Raw genomic sequence first — 19,708 nt, forward strand, 5'->3', positions numbered from 1 at the left:
ATGGCTGTGAGAGCAGGGAGCTGACAGAGCTCTGGGGACATGGATTGGGCTGGGAACAGCAGCCTTGTGTCCTTCTGTGATCATGGAAAGGCTCCGTGCCCCCTTAGTGTCCCTTGGAATGCCCCAGTGGAGCCCAATGCAGGCAGACAGACAGACACACATCCCTGTTCAGGGGTAGGTACAAACCATCCCCACAAAATGAGTTGTAATAAAGCACTGAGGTTTTCCCTTCATTTTTAGGGATGTCTCATCACTGAGGGCACTTGGGATGAAACCCTGATGCCAAATTAGGCAGAACATGGCTTTAAACATGGCTTTACCTGAGGTGTTGTCCTAAGACACCTCTGTGGCCAAATCCTGGACAGGTTTGGAAATGCTTTGGGATTTCAGCCCGAATGAGGGAAAATAAAGCATTTAGGGAGTGAGGGCTTAGGTGTTCCCGAAGAGAGAAAAACCATCCAACCACTCAGCAAGGCAGTAACTGGTCAGTGGTTCAGGGGGGGAGGAAAATGTCTGGGTGACACCTTGGAGGACACTTGCAGTACCACATGCAAAGCCTTCCCTGAGCATTCCTTAGCTTCCTCAGGAGTATTCCCTCATGGAAGCAGAGGTGCTGCCACTCACAGGTGAGGCAGGACTCTGTCATTTGATGTGGAAGGGGGTCTGTGGTGAATTCTCCATGGAATGAATCAGCTCTGGCTGTTCACCACCACAAGGCAGGATTTTCTCTTATGGCCACAGGACAATCCCATTTCTCTATCCTTCCCACAGCCCATAGCAGGCAGTCTGAAGATGGAAATCTTCCCATGAGCCAGTTTGACTTCAGTGATGGAAAACGAGGCTCCCACCATCCCTAAAGTCCTTCCCATGTGCTCTAGGGCAGGAGAAAAATCCATGTGGGCACTAATAAAAGTGAAAGAGAGGCTTAACATGGATTCACCCATGGGAACAGCAGGATGAGCAGGAGCAGGAAAGGTCTGGAGCACTCCTCATCACCTGAGCAGCTGGTACAGCCAAAAACCTGTGGCTGCACAGATGCCTTTGGTCAGGAATCATCATCCAGGGAAGGATTCAATGCCACCAGCAAGGACCATGCCTCATTTTCCCCGTGTGGCTGTGACATCCCAATGCTCCAGCACCACCACTCCTCTCACACGGCCTTGGGGGTGTCCTTGTGAAGCTCAGAGTGAAATGGGATGCAGAGGAGGAGTGGACTGGCTCCATGGGCCACAAATGATCTGCAGATGTCTGTGGGATGGTGTCAGAGGATGAGGAGCAGAGCTCTCCTGGCCTGGTGGGACTCTGTCAGCCAAGAGGAACCAGGTCTGCTCCTCACAGCCACCCCACCGCTCTCCCTTTTTTTAGCTGTGACTTGCAGTGTTTGCTGCTGAGGAGGAGTGAAAAAAAAAAATTTAAATCAGAAACTTTTACTGGAACACTTAGAGGGACACCCTGAAGGAGGGGCAGGTGGGCGAGGAGTCAAGTGTGAGGCCCAAAGTGGGCCAAACTCAGCTGTAAAATGTGGCAGAAGAAATATCACAAACCAGTTGTGAGCCAGGCCCTTTGACACGGCGACAAATGTGTTTTTCCAGCTTGTTGGGGCTGTGCAGGGGAAGGAAAATGAAGTTCATTTGGAGACGTCTTTCTATTTGTGTTGACCTCAGGAGGGTCATAACAGCCAATGCCAGGGTGAGAAAAATGCTGATACCTCCTTTGGCTTCCTTGCTTTAGCCTCAGGCAGGCTTGAGGAGGCAAAAAGCAGCACAAGGAGAGATTCATTAACATTTCCTCTGCCCAGCAAGAAAACCAAAATAACAAACATCTCATTAAATAAGAAGAGGGGAGAATTGCAAAACACAGGAGATATTTTTAGTTGGAAAACAAAGCACTTTATCTTCCTCTCAAAGTAGGGCTTTCCAGATGAAAAGGAATAACGGAGAGAATTCTGCACCAGAAGGAGCAGCACTAATAACAATCATCATTATGGGGTAATATTGATAGCAGGATACCCTCAGATTCCCAATTGCTTCCACACCCTCCCAGTAAGTGACGTGGGCCTGGGGGACAATGGGTGGCCAGGAACAAAGGATCTACTGACGTGTGAGCCATGTTTTAAAAGCAAAACTCTGCGTTGTGAGTGCCAGCTCCGGTGCAATAAAGTGTTCCAGGGCTGGAGACGGATGAATAGAAACGTATGGTGCAAATTAAATGAGCTATTCTTTTCCCTCTTTCTTTCCTTGCCAGTTTAAAAGCTCAACACCTTAGTTTCTTCTTAATTTTATTTCCTTCCGAGGGTTTTGCTACCAAACAAATGACTGGGCAGCTTTGTCTGGTGAGCTGTAGGAGAATCAATAGGGATTGAAAGGATGTGGAGGCAGATGGGGGCAAAATGTGGTTTCTTATTTTCTTCTTCTTTCTTCTAGAAAGAGGAAGCAATTATGGAAGGGAAAGGGAAAATTCTAGCACAGGGAATACAGGATAATGCAGAAAATCCCTTGTTCACCTCTCGAAGATATTAGTTCCTGCAAGAATATGGGATGAATTGCCCACATGGCTTCAGGCTTCTAATTTCAGGTGCTCCAAAGAGTCCTGGGTGAAGGAAAGGCTCCTCCAGGCAGCGATTCCGAGGAGGAACACAATGCAGATCTCAGTGCACAACTGGGGAGGGACCCTGGCAGCACAGGAGGGCACTTCAGCACCCACCAGAGCTCTTCAGAGCGGTGTGCAGCACTAAATTTAGTGTGCAGCACTAAATCAGCTGCACCAGAAACTTCCCCAAGTTTCCCTCGGGATCTCTCCCTTCTCACTCACCCACCAGGTTCATCTGGCTCACAGCTCAGGCTGCTCTCCAAGCAGTGACATCTCTTGCCATAAGGTGCCTCTGAGCAGAACGCTCATCCAGATGAGGTGGCAAAGGCCTGGCAACCCCCCCAAAAAAAACCCCAAACCAAACACATTTGCTCTCAGGCGAGGTGCAGACAGAGCCCACAGCCTGAACTGATGCCAAGGGGTGAGTGCCACCAGGCTCTGGGTGCATCGTGTCCTCAGCAGACAGTGACAGCACCGGGGAAGGTGCCAGTGACTCAGTGTCCCTTTATTCTGGTCCCTCTCCCCTCAGGGGAAGGCTCAGCTGCTGCTCACTGCCACATGCTCCTTTTGCTGCCTTGAATTGGTCTGTTGGCTTTCCCCTTTCTCTCTCCTCATTTTTTTTTTTTGGATCTGATCCTAACCTACGGTGCTTTAAAACTCTCCAGGAAGCTCTAGGAAGACAACCCACGTTGACACCATCCCTGCTGAGCTATGAGATGTGGCTTTTTGCTATTTTCTCTCCTTCCCTTGCTTCAGCTGCGCTCTTCTGGAGGAAACTGTTTACCCTCATCCTCACTTCCCAGTTTCCTTTCTGCTCTTCTTGCCCCTCTCTTATCTTGGACACCCTGTGGCCACTCAGAAGATTTCTGCCTCCTCCCCATCCTGTCCCAATCCATGGATCCTGTCCTTCCAATACCTGGCTGCCTCTCTGTGCCCAGAATCTGCCTGTCTGCCTCAAATTGCCTCTCTCCATCACCTCGCTCCACATCTCCCTCCTCCCTTGGCTTCCGGCTCCCCTCTCTCCTCCTCCCCTTCCCACGCACCTCGCTTTAATTAGAAATACAAAGAAAATGCTTATCACACACGTCTTAATCAGCAACTCGTTCCCCAGCAGGTCCAGAAGGAAAACCCCCATTTGTCCTCACTTCTCCCACCTCCCCCACCACCTCCACAGAATTAGGAGGAGAGTGATTAGGGGGAGAGCTCTGTGAAAGGAGGCTGAATGAGATTAACCCAGAGACCTGGAAAAGCTGGAGAGAAGAGCCAAGAGAATCGCAGTCATGTTCAGCAAGGGCTAATTCTGGAATTTCTGGGGAAAAAAGAGTCCCTGTCAGCAACCAACTGGGAGAACTGGACCTGGGAGCGCTCAGCAGGCTGAGAATGATACAGCAGCGTGTCCTGGTAGCAGAATAATTATCCTGGATTGTGGGAGCATAAATACAGCCAGGAGATTGTGGAAATTATTATCCCACTCCAGTCAGAGCATTTTAGATAATATTTAGCTGCTGCAGTCAGGTCTGGGCCTCTTAATACAAGACACTGATCACCGGGAATGAGTTTGGGCCATTGGGATGGTCAGAGCTGGTGCCTGGTGTGGGATTACATGGTGGAGAAGTGATGGATTTGGGGGACCTAGCAGCAGCGTCCTGTCCCTGTGGGGGGTAATCAAGGAGATAAAACCAGGATCTTCTGGCAGGCAGCAGGTCCAAATTCCAACAGGACACTCAGCCTGGGTACAAGGAGAAAGGTTTTCCCTCCGAGCAATCACCATCCCTGGGGATTTCAGTATCTGAAACCAGCTCAGCTGACCCAGCAGCTGACTCAGCTCGGAGTAGGAGGTTGAGCTAGAAACCTCCTGAGTCTCCTTCATCCTTAATAACCCTGAGATCCTGCGCTGAGTGCCAAACGAGGCCGCTCAGATCCAGGATTCCTCCCCAGCTGAAAACGAAAGGGAGGAGCAAAGAGAGGCAGCAGGGCCCAGAAAGGGACTCGTTTATCAGGGCAGGTTTAGGAGCCATTTCATCCCAGACTCTGGCATTTGATGGGACAAGGAGAGGCTGAATGCAGGTCATCCTGCAGAGAAAATGCCACTTTATATTGTCCCAATCCTATGGGTCATTTCTGCGGTTCCTGGGTGAAAAGCTCTCCGGGGAATATCTCTGCACCAATCCAGAGGTACAAAGGTTGCAGAGCCTCTCCCAGTCCATGTTATCTCTTACTGGCAGAGCAGGTTTGAGGCAGATTCTGGGGCACTGAAACCGCAGCATGAAAGGCTCCAGATCTGTCCTAACCCCTCAGGTGACTGACGTTTGACTTTATCTGAACACAAACACAGCTGCCCCAAAATCTGAGGAAAACTAGGTGAAATTGCAGAAGTAAGCAAGGCAGAGGGCAGTCAGAAGAAGTGGCAGAAGGAGGGGCTGCTGGATTAGGAATTCTGTGTTACATCCTCAGGGTTTTGTCCCCTTCCCCACTCACTGACCCTCCCTCCCTTCAACCAAGCCATGCAGCCCTTCAAGGTCAGCTGCTGCTGCCCTAAGTAACCCTCTTGTTCCCTGAGAACCATCACCTGCTAGGGAAAAGATGCCAGCCCTCCAGCACCACATAGATTTGAGGAGAAAAAAAGGAATCTTGACGCTGCCCCTCACGCCCTTCAACTCAATCAGCACCAGTTTGTGATTCTGCTTTAACCAAATGCCTGGGCTCATTGGGGCCTCCTTCCAAGCAGGACTTCACTGAAACACGCTCTGCCTCCTCCTCTTTTTGCTCCTCTGGGATGGCTGAATTCCCACCAGGAAGCACTGAGCCAGGATCTTTGGGAGTGAGGACCCATCCTCAGCCTCGCAGGCACACTGCCCACCATCCCCGAGCACAGGCAGGGCACCCCCCTTCACAACCCTGCTGCCAACAGGCTCAAACCCCCTTTTTAGATTATCCTGATGGATCAGCATCCCCCTGCCTCGGGCCACTGGCACTGGGAAGGGATGAGAAGGCCCAGATGTCCTCAGCACCCCTCTGAGGGTGTTCCGGCGGGGAAACTCTCTCGGATTAGGGAATCCTTTATCTCTGGCTTATGTAAGACCCGGAGACTCCTTTTATGGTTGGCTTTTCCTGCCTTGTCAAGAGCGAAGAACAAATGTAGCTTCATCTGCACTGGTGGGCTGGCTCACTGATTAAGCATCTGATTCAAAGCTAAGTACAGAACAGGCTTTTGATGGGCGGATTTAATTCGGTGTAAAAACCAGGATGTCGTCCCCCTCCCTCACCCATATTCCCAAGATAGTGGTTGGTCTGGTGCAATTAAGCCACGGGGATGACTCCCACCTACCAAAGCCTGAGAAAGTCCAGAGCGCTCCAATTTGTGCTGAAGTGGCTCCTTTGAGTGTTTCCCCCTCTGCTTCCCCCCTCCTCTTTGCTTTTCCTTTCTCTTCTCTCCCTTTTTTTTTTTTCCTCTGCTGCTGATTTACCACCATCCCCAGGCATTTGCATGAGGAGTGAGCTCACCCTGTGTGTGTGTGAGAGCTCAGGGGGTGTGCGGGGGGACCGTGGGCGTCTGACACACCGGATTCCTCCTCATCCCTCCCTCCCCGAGCCCTGCCAGGGGACGCATGTTAATGATGACCTTGCTGAGTAAAGAGTTGTGGAAGGAATAAGTGTTTTTCCTGCGCTCCGAGAGGCGGAAGGTGCGATTACTCATCCATCTCTCCAACTGTCTCCAGCACCTTTCAAGCGCTTCTCGCGTCGAGTCTGGGGGCGTGAGCGAGGGGGTGGCGAGCGAGGGGATGCTGCCAAAATCTGGGTTGCCACAGACACCGGCCTCGCTTTTCCTCCAATGAACGCTGCGCTGAGAGTGCCAGAGGAGGCTGGGCACCACCCACATGTTGAGCTGCGTGGAGTATAAGTAGATGGAGGAGCCGGGACTAGTGGCAGATCAGACAGGGAGGAGAAGCAGCTCCTTGCATCTCCAGTGAAAGCGGGTTTTGACTCACCTCGTTTGCCCGAGGAGAAATCACCCGGATTTTTGCTGCAGCTTCCAGCTTCTTTGTGCATCTCTGTGATTCTCTCCGGCGGGGACTTTGCGGCGCTCCAGATTCCCAGCGGGATTGGACATCCTATCCAACTCCTCTCCCTGTTCCTGGAGGATCCTGGTTCTCTCTGGGACGCCCCTGAACACGTGAGACCGGCGTTTCCAGCTTGGCACCGGGAGAAATTTGCCTACAACTCTCTCTGGGATCCACGTGGACCGACCGGCTCGCTCTGCGGTGATATCTGATTGGGTTGTGTTTGTGTCCAAAAGTCCTTGGAGGGGGGTTTAGAAGTCTCTGTGTGTCTCTCAGGAAGTGTTGTGGTGGGGGCTTTTGGGATCCAGCTTTAGTGCCAGGGCTTATAACCCAGTTCTTTCCGTGTTTGCCACTCGCACGGTCGGAGCCATGCAGCTGGACAATGTCACCAGCGCGGGCGTCCACTCCTTCCAGGGGCACCGTGGGGTTGCCAACAAGCCCAATGTGATCCTGCAGATAGGGAAGTGCAGGGCAGAAATGCTGGAGCATGTCCGGAGGACCCACCGGCACCTCCTGACAGAGGTCTCCAAGCAGGTGGAGCGGGAGCTGAAGGGATTGCAGAAATCCGTGGGGAAGTTGGAGAACAACTTAGAGGACCACGTCCCAACTGAAAACCAGAGATGGAAGAAGTCCATCAAGGCCTGCCTGATTAGGTGCCAGGAGACCATTGCCCACCTGGAGAGGTGGGTCAAGAGGGAGATGAATGTTTGGAAGGAGGTCTTTTTCCGCCTGGAAAAGTGGGCTGACCGCCTGGAGTCCATGGGAGGCAAATACTGCCCTGGGGAGCAGGGCAAGCAGACGGTGTCCGTCGGGGTGGGAGGCCCGGAGATAAGGCCAAGTGAGGGGGAGATTTATGATTATGCCCTGGACATGAGCCAGATGTATGCCCTGACCCCTCCTCCTGGAGAGGTGCCCAGCATCCCCCAGGGCCACGATTCCTACCAGTGGGTCTCCGTGTCGGAGGACGCTCCAGCCTCCCCGGTGGAGACCCAGGTGTTTGAGGATCCCCGGGAGTTCTTGAGCCACTTGGAGGAATACTTAAAGCAGGTGGGTGGAACAGAGGAGTATTGGCTGTCTCAGATCCAAAACCACATGAACGGCCCAGCTAAAAAGTGGTGGGAGTACAAGCAGGACTCCGTCAAAAACTGGGTCGAGTTCAAGAAGGAGTTCCTGCAGTACAGCGAGGGAACTCTGACTAGGGATGCGATCAAAAGGGAGCTGGATTTGCCCCAGAAAGAGGGGGAGCCCCTGGATCAGTTCCTCTGGCGCAAGAGAGACCTGTACCAGACCCTCTATGTGGATGCAGATGAGGAGGAGATCATCCAGTACGTGGTAGGCACCCTCCAGCCCAAACTGAAGCGTTTCCTGAGCTACCCCCTGCCCAAGACCTTAGAGCAGCTGATCCAGAGGGGGAAGGAAGTCCAAGGCAACATGGAGCACTCCGAGGAGCCCAGCCCACAGAGGACCCCTGAGGTTCAGCCAGGAGACTCCGTGGAGACCGTGCCCCCCTCAACCACCGCCAGTCCCGTGCCGAGCAATGGGACTCAACCAGAGCCCCCCAGCCCCCCAGCCACTGTCATATGAGCTCCCCCGAGGGGGGTCTGGGTTCCGTGGAAGGGAGAAGGGGGCTTATTTAGGAAGCTTCTCCTTGGAGGGAAGTTCTGGCTGAGACGAGACCTGAGGAGTGCTCAGTCCAACAGCCCAGAGCAGAGGGGTTGGCTTTGCTCCTGGGGGGAGGGAGGTGGTGCGGGAGAGGCGCCCCAGGATGGGGCTGCCCCCCTCACCCAGGCCGTGCCAAGCAGTGGTGCTGGGGACCCTGCTGGCACCACTGCGGGGGACAGCCAATTTCATGAGAATTCCCTGACAAGAAACTAGAGACAATTCCCAACTTGTGAAGCGGCACTGGCAGCTCTCAAGGACTTTATACGAGTGCAGCAGTTGGTGGAGGGTTCCTACCCATCTGGATCTCTCTTTTTCCTTCTCTCCTCCCTCCTCTGAGGGAGGCCCTGTCCTGAGGAGACAGCTTTTTTTTTGACCCTTGCCTTGTTTTGATTAACCTCTGGGTTTCTGTTCACTTGGCAATCTCCTGCTCTTACTTGCTCCAAAGGATTAAAGCAATTTTTTGGATTATTTTTTGTTAAAAGAAGAAAAAAAAGTCCTATTATTTCAGGAACTGAAAGCTTTAAGGATCTGGATTATTTTCTGTGGTTCTCATTTCACTGCACCTAATACCTGCTTTAATGTGTTTCCTCTCAAGAGGCTCTTACTGGTTTACTTCTTGTCTTAGTTTCTGCTCACTCTAGTTCAAGGCCACTGCAGTGCAGAGGCAGATTTCATCCTTTCTCTGCACATTATCCTGTGTATTCAGCATGAAACAGATTTTCTAATTAAATGCTGAGCTCATTTATTGAAGGAGCAGCTTCCTTCCTTTCAGAAAAGAAAGGGTGTTCAAGGTAGAGAGAGGAGACACCAGAGCTCTTTTGAGAGAGACTGGGGGGGAGGGAAGGGAAATAAATCCTTATTCTTTGAATGAAACAAACAAACACACCCTAAATTCAGAGCAAAATATCCCCAGAGCAGCAAATCGAGTCCATGCTGATGTGTGGAGACAACAGGAGCTTTTGCCATGTAAAAGCCAAAAGAAGTGAAGAAAGGATCTGTGTGCCCCAGCCCAGTTTTAGCCTCTGCATGGCTGCAAGGAGTTTCTGCTCACACAGACAGACTCCAAATGCTCCTGGAAAGCGTGGCACCCCTGTCCTGGAGCACCTGAGGACAGAGTGCTGTCTGCTCACAGAGAAATTCCTGCAACATCTCGCCACAGATGGAGATGGACTTGGACTTTGTGACTTCTTCCATATTTGAGACAGGAAACGCTCAGCACTCACCTTTGGCCAGTGTTTGATGACAGGACTGAGAGAAGAAGGACATTCCTGAAGTTTGGCTCTCCAAAGCTTCCTGAGGCTGGACACATCTTGGGCATCATCTGCATCCACCACCAGACCAAATAAGCAGCAGGGATGCAGCAGCAGGAGTGACCCTGGGATGCTCCTGGCACTGCCACAGTGGTGACATGTGGCCCTGGTGGCTCAGAAGGCCTTTGCTGTGACTCCTTCCAAGAGGCTGAAGGTAAGGCAGCTCTCTGGCATTCTCTCCTCAGAGCTAAACTGTGGATATTCTCAGTTCAGTCAGAGAGAAACAGATGCTTTCTGCCAGGCTGAGCCTGGGAAAAATCCTTCTCTGTTTCTCTCTGACTGAACTGAGAATATCCACACTAAACTGGTCGTAGAATGTCCTGTAGAAAACTTGCCCTGAGATAAAAACTCAGATGAAATGGGATATGAATCATTGGGGTTGGGAAAAAGGGGAAGGGAGAGCCAGCCCAAGGGAAATACAGGAAAGGGAAAAGTTTCCAAAGAGGGCAGTATCCCTGATATCCTACATTAATCCTTTCTGATTACTGTGGCAAAAGAATGGGAAGCTTCTTAATTAGCCCAGCCCCAGGACCTGCCTTGTCTTTCATGGAGAACCTCTGGGCTTGAGTCCCCACCTGAGGCAGCACGGCTCAGGTCCATGCACAGCCCAGAGGAGCTGCAGGTCTGCTCTGCATCCCTGCTGGGAGCTGGTCTCGGGAATGGTGTGAGCTCTCCTCTCACTTGTTCCCAGTTTGTCAACAGCTCTGTGTGCAGGGAAAGGAGCATTTCTCACTAATGACCCGGGCTGAGTGATGGGGGAGTGGGAGTCACTGCTGAGGATGAGCTGGCCGTGTATTACAAGCTTTGTCTCCTCTTGCTTCCAGTGACTCACTCAGATCCTCCTCTGAGAAGGAATCACTTCGCAGCATGCAGCATTTGGGAGGAAAGCCACAGAAAAAGCTGCAAAACAAAGGCTTCAACATCAAACCTGCACTCAGGACCCTCAGCCACCAACAGCCAGATCCACCACCTGAAGGAAAGACTGGCACAGGTAATTACATCCCATATTACCTTGTGGGCCTTAATCTCCCCAGTGCCCTGAGATATTGAACAGCCCAGGTGCAAACACCTCTGCTGGTCTTGAAACCTCAGTCCCAGGGGCTGCAGCAGCCTGGCACCACCAGAGAGGTGGGAAACCAAGAACCAGCCCCATTAATTGATGCTCCAGGGACTGCACATCGTGGCTTTCCCTTGGCTGGATCATGGGCAAATCCTTAGACCGCAACAGCTGGTGGGTCCTCCAGGCTGCAGGCACAGCAAAATTTAATCCCAGCTCCTTAGAATCCCCCCTTTCTACCCATTTCCAAAATCTAATAATGGTGCATTTTTTTTTTTCCTTTTCCAGCAATCCCTTGCTGCTGTTGCTGAGATTCCTTCTCTGTGTCCAAGAGCTTTCCCAGGGGAGAAGAAAGTGCTGCAGGAAGACAGAGGGCAAATCATGCACCAAAGAGCCTCCCATGCAGTGCAATGCAAACATTCGAGGTGCTGAGAGCCAGAATGAAGCTGGGAAGCTGCTTCCAGCAGGACAGAGAAAAGCCTGAGCTGGTCCAGGTACTCCAAGCACAGAGGAAAGTGCTGAGAATGGAAAGAGAGGCCGGAACAGAAGAACCAAGTCCAGGCTTTGGGGACAGCAGGGATGCTGACTGTCTGTGGAGAGGATTCTGCACCTCTGCAGTCTGGGGCTGCTGGGACTCGCCTGAAGAAATCTTCACTAGAAAGTGATCTTCACTGAAAAAACTTTCCTGATTAACTTTGCCAAGGGGCTGATCCTGCCTTGGCTACGAACCCTCCCCGCTGGCCGTGCTGTAACTCACCTCTCCTGAGTCGTTTCATGCGGGTATCAGTTCCAAACCTCAAAGGGCTCCCGGAGTTTGGAGAAGCATCCCACCGTCCAGATGCTTGTCTGAACTGTTGGAGCCTGCACATCTGGGCCAGCTGTCTTGCCAGCAAGGAGCCTTGTGAGACAGCAGGCGCTCTCTGGGTCTGCATGGGCCAGAGTTACTGCAAGAACTGGGGTTCTTGTGCTGGCTTTGGAGTGACTGTTTCCATCCAGACCCAGGGAGCCCAAAAAGAGCTCGAGTGAGCTGGACAAGACAGTTTTGGTTCATCTCTCAGCCGAAGAGGTCCAGTTGGTTCCTCTCTCTTCCAGAGCCAACTGTCCTGGGTGTGGGTGTGGGTGTGGGTGTGGGTGTCAGTGTGGGGGGTGTGTGTGTGTTGAGCAAAAAAAAAAAAAAAATCCACATTAATTAAATTCTGTGATATTTTGTTGCATTTGAATTAAGCCAGAGGGACCTAAGGCACATTCCAACAAGGCTCAGCAAAAATGTCCAGGACTAGAAAATTCCATAAAACCATGTAAAGGCAGATTCCCAGGAATCATCTTAAGGTCTAAATGATATTTGATTTTGAGGTGCTTAATTTCCACAGTCTCTTCCAAGGGACTAGACTGCCTCAATAGGCATTTTATTTTTCCTTCTCTTTTAGGGAATTAGCCTGTCTGTGCTACATTTGGTCCTGAGTTTTTTACATTTTCAGCTGGCTTTTTGGAGTGTGCAGAACTGAATCTCCTGGACTGATTTGATTTCAATTGTTGCTCCCAGCGAATTGGAGCTTTACTTGTAGCACCCTGGTTTTTATTACCAGCCTCTCCAGGAAGGACTGTAGTTTATTTTCCTGGGGCAGAGACACGTGAATGAGAAGCGTGGATGTGTTGTACCTCTAGAACTTTAGCAGATTTCAACCACTGCATTTTTTTCCTCCCTAGGTGATTTTGCATTTACTGATGAAACAACTTTAGAGTTTTTATTTTTACTAGAGATATTATTAATTCAAGCAACCTTGTGCAAAAGGCAAACACGTCGAATCGCTGCAGGTTGTAGGGGTTGAAGCCAAAAGGTCTTTGTAAGCCGACATCACCTGCCCTGGATCTGACTGGATCAGGCAGTTTATTCCTCATGGGTCATGTTGGAGTTACAAGATCACACCAAGCCACTAGAGCCTGTGGGTAGAATAGTGCTACACTCGATTTGCTATTGTAGCAAAGCCTTTTGTAGATTTATACAATAAAACTTTGAAATATCTGCTTCAATCGCTTCCTGCCTCATTTTCTGGTCTTTCTTCCTTGGTTCATGGGTGACTCGAGTATCTACTGCCCTCTGAAAATTTGGGGTTATTGGGGTTATCTGGCTTATAAAAATCATTCTTCTCAGCAAAAGCATGTGGTTGACATAAAAATGAAATGCACTGAGTTGTTCAGACCCCAAAACTGAGTCAGAGGTAGCCCATAAGGTTGGGAGAAGGGGCCGTTCACAGAAGAGCTGAGGCAAGACAGGACTAGGTAAAGAAATTAAACCTCTATCAGCTCCCTTTGACAACCAGAGAGCCTTTGTGGGTGATAAGCACCCACACCCAGCAGAGATCCAGGAGCTGGGGCTTTGTTATCTGATGCATTCTCAATTCCTTGGGTTCATTACCTCTAAAACATCCTGGGGTTATCCAGGCTGGAGTCAGGGAACACAGCAGGGAAAGGAGCTCAAAGTGTTTTGAAACAAAATGTTTATTTTTAGCAATAGATTGATTGGCCCCGAAGATGTTCAGCTAAAGGACTCTGCCTCTGCAAATCCTCTTCCAGAAATCTTTGCGCTCAGATGGATTTAGCCCCATTCCCTGCTCCATCCCTGGTCTTTCTCCAATGAAGTAAAACAGTCCAGGGTGGGTTGAAACTGGCAATGTGCACTTGAGTGGGTCAGCTGGAGAAACAAAAGGAGTAATTCCGTTTACAACACGGAATAAATGCCCAATGGACCTCCCGGAGGTCCCTTTTGAGCTCAGGTTGGAGAGGCAAAGACGATCTGAAGGCCAAAGGTGCCTCAAGGAGAGCTGCTGGCCTTGGAATCTCCAGCTCTTTGCAACTCTTCAACCACAAACTCTTGGCAAGGTTGAGAAGGAAACTTTTGAAGGTGCGACTTGGTTCCACCACTGAACTCTGCTTTTGTCGCCAGAATCAGTGAAAAAGTGGGGGGGAAAAAAGCATTAAGGGGACAGACCAGTGACAAAAGTTCTTCCAGTGTCACCTCAACCTGTGACAGTGTAGAGAAGCTACAGGTGAACAGGTTTAGGCTTTTCATGGTCTATGGACATGGCCAAAAGTGCCATCAACAACCTGATCCTTGCAGAACAAAACAGCAAGAGCTGCACCAACCCTGCCAGAGTTCAAGAAGCATTTGGACAACGTTCTCGGGCCCCTGATGGGATTTTTGGGGTGTTCTCTACAGGCCCAGGAACTGGATTTGCTGATCCTTGTGGGTCCCTTCCAATTCAGGAAATTTGAGGGTACTTAGCTCAGCTGGAGGTGCTGAGCTCTTCCAGCAGAGGGGGGCAGAACTCCACTGTACACTGTGGGAATTCAAACCAGGAAAAACGCTAAAGAGGGAAAAATCTGTCCTTGTCATCATCCAACCCCACATGGCCCATTCCCACAGGACACAAGATCAGGGGCTGCTTCAGTGAGCGAGGTCTGAGAGAACGGGCAAAGAGAGGTTGTGTGGAGAAGGGAGGAGGACTGACGGCCAAAACTGCACTGGAGGAACATGGACTGGATGGGAATGGGAGGTGGGAAAGGGAGATGAGACTGGAAAATGCCTGCCTACGCCAGGTAAACTCATAAGGTTTCCAATTTTGTCCCAGAGTCTTCCAGGTTTGACTGCAATCATTATTGTTTCCTTACTTCTGACAGTTCCAGATGAAAATCACTAGAGAGTCATAGGACCTACACTCATTAATTAATGAAAAACTGCCTTATTACTGCTCCCGGCTCTCAGAGTAGGGAGTGATCAGGAATAGATGCAGCCCAGTGATGGATTGACTGCCTCAAACTACTGAAATCCCATTCAAAACCAGAGTGGGAACCATTCCTATGTTTTCTGGGCAAGACCCAAAATGCAGAGGTATTCACAGAGGAAACAGCCTCAGGTTTCACCAGGAGTGGTTTAGATATCAGGAAAAAATTCTTCACTGGAAGAATTGGAACACTCTGGAATCACCGTCCCTAGAAGTGCTCAGAAGCCTTGTGAATGTGGCACTTGGGGACAGGGATTAGTGGTGGCTCTGACCATGCTGATGGTTGGACTGGATGATCTCAGAGGTCTTTTCCAGCTGTAATAATTCCATGATTCCATAAATGGTGGAGAAGGTGTGTGAGGCCAAGCACTTACAGAACTGAGAAAAAGATCATCAATTCTTGATAATTTTTACTTGATAATTTTTATTTTCTTCTTTCTTTATTGTGACTACACTGATGGGCTCCTTTATTTGTTTATTCAGGACAGCTTAAAGAAGAAGCCAAGACGGAGCCGAGACTGCACATACAAATTATTTTATAGACTCATAAAATGATTTTGGTTGGAAGGGATCTTAAAGATTATGCAGTTCCACCCCCCTGCAAAGGGCAGGGCCACCATCCACTAGACCAGGTTGCTTTGTTTCTTTTTTCCCTTTGTTTTTAGCCTTTTTTTGTCTTTTATCTCCTTTTTTAATCAAAGCGATTGCACCATTCAGTGATGTAAATCATATTTATTGACTTTCCAGGCAGGCCCTGTGTGTATGCACAGCCCAACTGCTCCCCTGGATCTCCTTTTTCCACATAATTAGGAAGGCTGTGAAATTTCCATTATTGACACAATGGGCTCTAATGGCTCCACTTATCACATCCGAACTGCTCCGGGGTGCTCGAGCCCATCATGGAGCAGGAAGTTGTCCCAGACCTGTTCCTTCAACACTTATTTGTACCAAGGATGAGTTGAAGGCAGTTTTTTCTATTTTTGCAGCTGATTTTTAATCGTTAGGAATTGAAAGGAGACTTGCTGTGTACGTCCGGCTCAATTCTTGACACAGTTTGTGGCGATTTTTTTGGAATACATGGCCATTTTCCTTACTTTTAAGATATATTTAGGGATTTTTAGTATCCTGTTAAATTAAAGTGAGCCTGCAGTGTGTGTGTGGTTTTCAGTCCTTTCATCTTGGATATTTATCAACTTTCAGCTCGTTAATTCATATGTCTGGAAGGGAGCTGGAGTGGGAATTTTACAAGGGCATGGTGTGATAGGACAAGGGGAATGGCCTTAAGATGAAGGAATTTAGATTTAGATGGATCATTGGGAAGAAATTCTTCTCTGTGAGGTTGGGGAAGCTTTGTAATGGAATTTCCAGAGAAGCTGTGGCTGCCCCATCCTTGGAAATGTCCAAGACCATTTGGACAGGGCTTGGAGCAGCCTGGTCCAGTGGAAGGTGTCCCTGCCCGTGGCAGGGGGTGGAATTAGATGATCTTTCAGGTCACTTCAACCCAAACAATTTTCTGATCCCATGAATTTATATCCTGCAAAACCAGGAATTCCCAAGCTCACTGAAAGCCTTCATCTTTCTGATACGGAGTTGATGAGTTGATTCCATCCCTCCTACACATGCTCAGACAATACTACATTCAAAAAAATTGAAATAATGTAAAAAAATCAGTATTTATGAATCTTACAGAACCACTTAGTGGCATAAAGTGTTTTGTATTTTTCTAAGGGAATTGAATCTTGACATCTTCAAAATGAGCTTTTTGGCTTCTTCTTTCTGAAAAACAGCACTTAAAAAACTGACTTCAACTTAAAAAAAAAAAGAACAGAAAGAAAGAAAAAAATGTAAGAAAAAGGTTAGAAAGCTGAAAAAAGAACTTGAATTTACTAGTTTAGGACTCTGAGGTCTGTGCTGAGTTAGTGCAAGAAGAAATGTCTTTTTCCAGCTTCATTTTAATCAACGGAAATATCAGGAGAGTTTCTCATCTGACCTGACTGTGGTTTATTTTGCCCTTACCTGATTTGATTATTCAACTAAATAAACTCAGATATTTCCCTTGTTGAGGATTTCCACTCTCTGTGCTCTTCTGCTGTGGGAATTTCAGGGACTTAGAATATTCTGAGTGTCACTGGAATGGTGTGAAACCCTTCCTCACCCAGAACATATATGCCCAAGAGGGTGAAGGGATAATTTCTCTTTGTGACCAGGATTACAAAACCTGTTTTACACACTTAGAAAATTACAAATCTAGTGGAGGGCCCAAATTCACTGGTAATTTTGACAGCAGGAAAAAAAGCCAAACTTCAGGTTTTTACCTTAAATAACAGCCTTAAAATCCATCCTGGGTATGGGCGGTGGTGTCAGGGCAGTACTTGAGGAAGTCTGTGCTGATCGCAGAATCCCAGAATGTTTTGAGCTGGAAGGAACCTCCAAGATCACCTCATTCCACCCCTGCCAAGGGCAGGGACACTTTCCACTATCTCAGGGTATTCCAAACCCCATCCAGCCTGTCCTGGAACACTTCCAGGGATGGAGCAGCCACAGCCGCTCTGGGCAACCTGTGCCAGGGCCTCACCACCCTCCCAGGGAAGAATTCCTTTCCAACATCACTTCTAAATCCACCCTCTGGCAGTTTAAAGCCATTCCCCTTGTCCTGTCCCTCCATCCCTTGTCCAAAGTCCCCCCCCCAGCTCTCCTGGAGCTCCTTCAGGCCCTGGAAGGCCACAGCAAGGTGTCCTTGGTGGTGGCCTCAGCAGTTCTGGGCTAAAGGTTGGATTCAATCATCTTGGAGCTCTTTTCCTACCTAAACAATTCCATGATTCTCCAATCACAGAAAGACCATCAACCTGCATTCCCTGCAGTCCTAGAGTCACTGGGGACATTCCAGGTGGTGTTCCCTGTTTTTCCAGAGGAGGCAGAGGTTGGAGAGGGGAATTTACTAAATATCCAAGGGTGAAGGCAGGAAGGAAAATGACTGCAGACCTCTCTGTTCTGTGTAGGACCTCCACCAATATCTTATTTTCTGAGCTCACATCCACCTCACGCAGAACATTTCCCATTTCCTGGTGTAGAAAATGAAGGACGTGGATGAACTGGAAGCAGAGGACAGGGTGGCCTTTCCTGGAAAGCATCTCCATCACTGCTCTGTGCTTCCCCTACCCAGTTTCCTCAGAAATCACCATTTTTTTCCCCTTTATGTTCAGTAAAGATTCCTAAATCTCCTTGCAATCAAGTAAAGGAAACACCAATTCTTTATTTCCCAAAGATCTTTGTCCCTGAGGACTCCCCTGCACAGAGACTTCCAGAAAAAAAAATCCAAAGCAAACCGAGGCATGGCCGTGTCGGAAATTACTTGGAAGAATTTCAGACCCGTGTCTTCAATTTAATTTCAGAATTAAGGTGACCTGAATGCAGTGTGGTTCACTTCCCTTTGGCTTGATCAGAAAGGCGTGTCTGGGAATGAATTAAGCTTGGCTGAATTAATGCCACCTTTGATACTCATTAAGTTTGGACACCTGGGCGTTTCGGCCAGCCTAAGTTCTTTCATTGCAAAAATCAGTGCTGAGGGCTGAGGGAAGGCTGGAAATCTGCACAGAAACTGCTGGAAGAACATCCAGGCTGAGATAATATTTTTTGCTAAAACCTGTCACCGGCAAATTCTGCTCCGTGGCGCCATGGACGCTTTCCTGGGAATCACAGAATGGTTGGGTGGGGCTTGGAGAGACTTGGGATTGTGGTGATTTCCCTGTCCATGTCAGGGTTTGGAATGAGATCTTCTTGAAGGTCCCTCCCAACACAAATTATTCCATGATTCTGTGATACTGAGAGAGCAGACATCTTGTCTTTCTCTTTCCCACTCATCCATGAGTGCCTGTCCAGGACAAGACCTCCCAAATATTCCCAGATTTTGCTGAGCACCAGGATATTGCCTCCATCGCAGTTAATCCAAATGAAATTCAAGTTAAAGATCACTTCAGCACAGACTGATACAGCTTTGCATATTGACTGTACAACCTCAGCAACTGGAATGGCAGAGAAATGCCATGAAAATCCAGGAAATGCTGCTTCCTCTACACCTTTCCTATACGAGTTTGGAACAGCTGCTAAATGTATTTTTTTTTTTTAATATGTCACATAGAATCAATCAATATCATGCAAAATCTACATTTTCCTTCACAATCATCACCGGATTTTTTATTTATTTTACCTTAAATCAAGTCAGATAAAGAGGCTGAGCCCTTTCAACATCCCTGATGTTGCCTCCTCGATCAAGGCACCAAGAGGATGAAAAACAGGGGAATATCAATACACAGAATCACCTCAGGAAATCCGGGATGTTTGTTACCTGTGTCAGCAGAAATCACCGCCTGGCATCCCCTCTAGAAAAACAGTGGAGCTGTGCTGGCTAAAATCTGCAGAGAGAAACAGAAGAGATGGGAGAAAGGAAAACAAACAGGGGGATGTCTGCCTGGTGAGGTTATTTTGAATTCCTTTGACCCAGTGAACTCAGGCAGAGCTGCCTCTCCAGGAACTGGACATATTTAGTGCCTGATTTCCAAAATCAGCATCCCATGGATGTCACAAACCTGGACATCAGTTCTTTTTGCCACTCATTGGACCCAAGTCCTCCAAAACTTTCCAATATGTTCAGGGCATAGAAGAAAAATCTAATTTTCTGCCCCTTTTGACACTGATGTGGCTTTAGGCATCCACTTTTTTCTGCTTTTATTAAAGATTCTCCCCACAGCTCATGAAGTCATTGCTTAATCTCAATTTCCTTGCAATTCAGACTATCAGGAGAAATCAAGGAATTTTGTTTTCCCTTCCTGTTCAGCCATTTGTCTGCAGTTTTACCTGTTTGCTGAAATTGGGGTGTGATCACAGAGTCCAAAGCTGCCAATCCAGCACCTTTGACATGGCATGAGAAAAGCTTGGGGGAAAAAAAAATAAAAAGCAATAAGGAATTATTTTCAGAATAAATAAAATAAGGAAGCCCTGAAATGCTAAGGCCCTGCCATGTAGGACTTTAATAAACATTCAGAGCTTGTTCCTGTGCTGCTGAGGCTTTACCTTTCAGAAAGTACAAGGTGTCAATCAGGATTTTCTCTGCTGGAAGCAGGAACCCAAATCTCTATGGAAACCAGAAGGAGGTGACGGTGCCTATGGAAAGGTTTTCTGCATAGATTCCCATCCTCACAGTTTACATTTGCTAGAGATTTTATTGCCACTGTAGTTCTCGAAAAAATA

General features: G+C 48.7%; 1 protein-coding gene and 1 long non-coding RNA gene across 2 annotated transcripts; one reads left to right on the forward strand and one right to left on the reverse strand.

The window, feature by feature from the left end:
* The first annotated feature begins 6,532 nt into the window (after positions 1-6,532).
* Positions 6,533-12,714, forward strand: ARC (activity regulated cytoskeleton associated protein). The gene is made up of 3 exons (XM_021539103.2): positions 6,533-9,776; positions 10,447-10,613; positions 10,968-12,714. Exon 1 carries the CDS (start codon positions 7,020-7,022, stop codon positions 8,232-8,234), a length of 1,215 nt encoding a protein of 404 aa, XP_021394778.1. The 5' UTR covers positions 6,533-7,019; the 3' UTR covers positions 8,235-9,776; positions 10,447-10,613; positions 10,968-12,714.
* Positions 12,715-13,167: 453 nt separating this feature from the next.
* Positions 13,168-19,394, reverse strand: LOC116183339 (uncharacterized). Its single transcript, XR_004147938.2, has 3 exons — positions 19,316-19,394; positions 18,807-18,873; positions 13,168-13,371 (listed from the first exon to the last, which is right to left on the reverse strand). It is a non-coding gene; the product is annotated as an uncharacterized LOC116183339 (long non-coding RNA).
* Positions 19,395-19,708: the final 314 nt, after the last annotated feature.

Source organism: Lonchura striata, chromosome 1, assembly GCF_046129695.1.
Source record: "Lonchura striata isolate bLonStr1 chromosome 1, bLonStr1.mat, whole genome shotgun sequence".
Classification (NCBI taxonomy): Eukaryota; Metazoa; Chordata; class Aves; order Passeriformes; family Estrildidae; genus Lonchura; species Lonchura striata.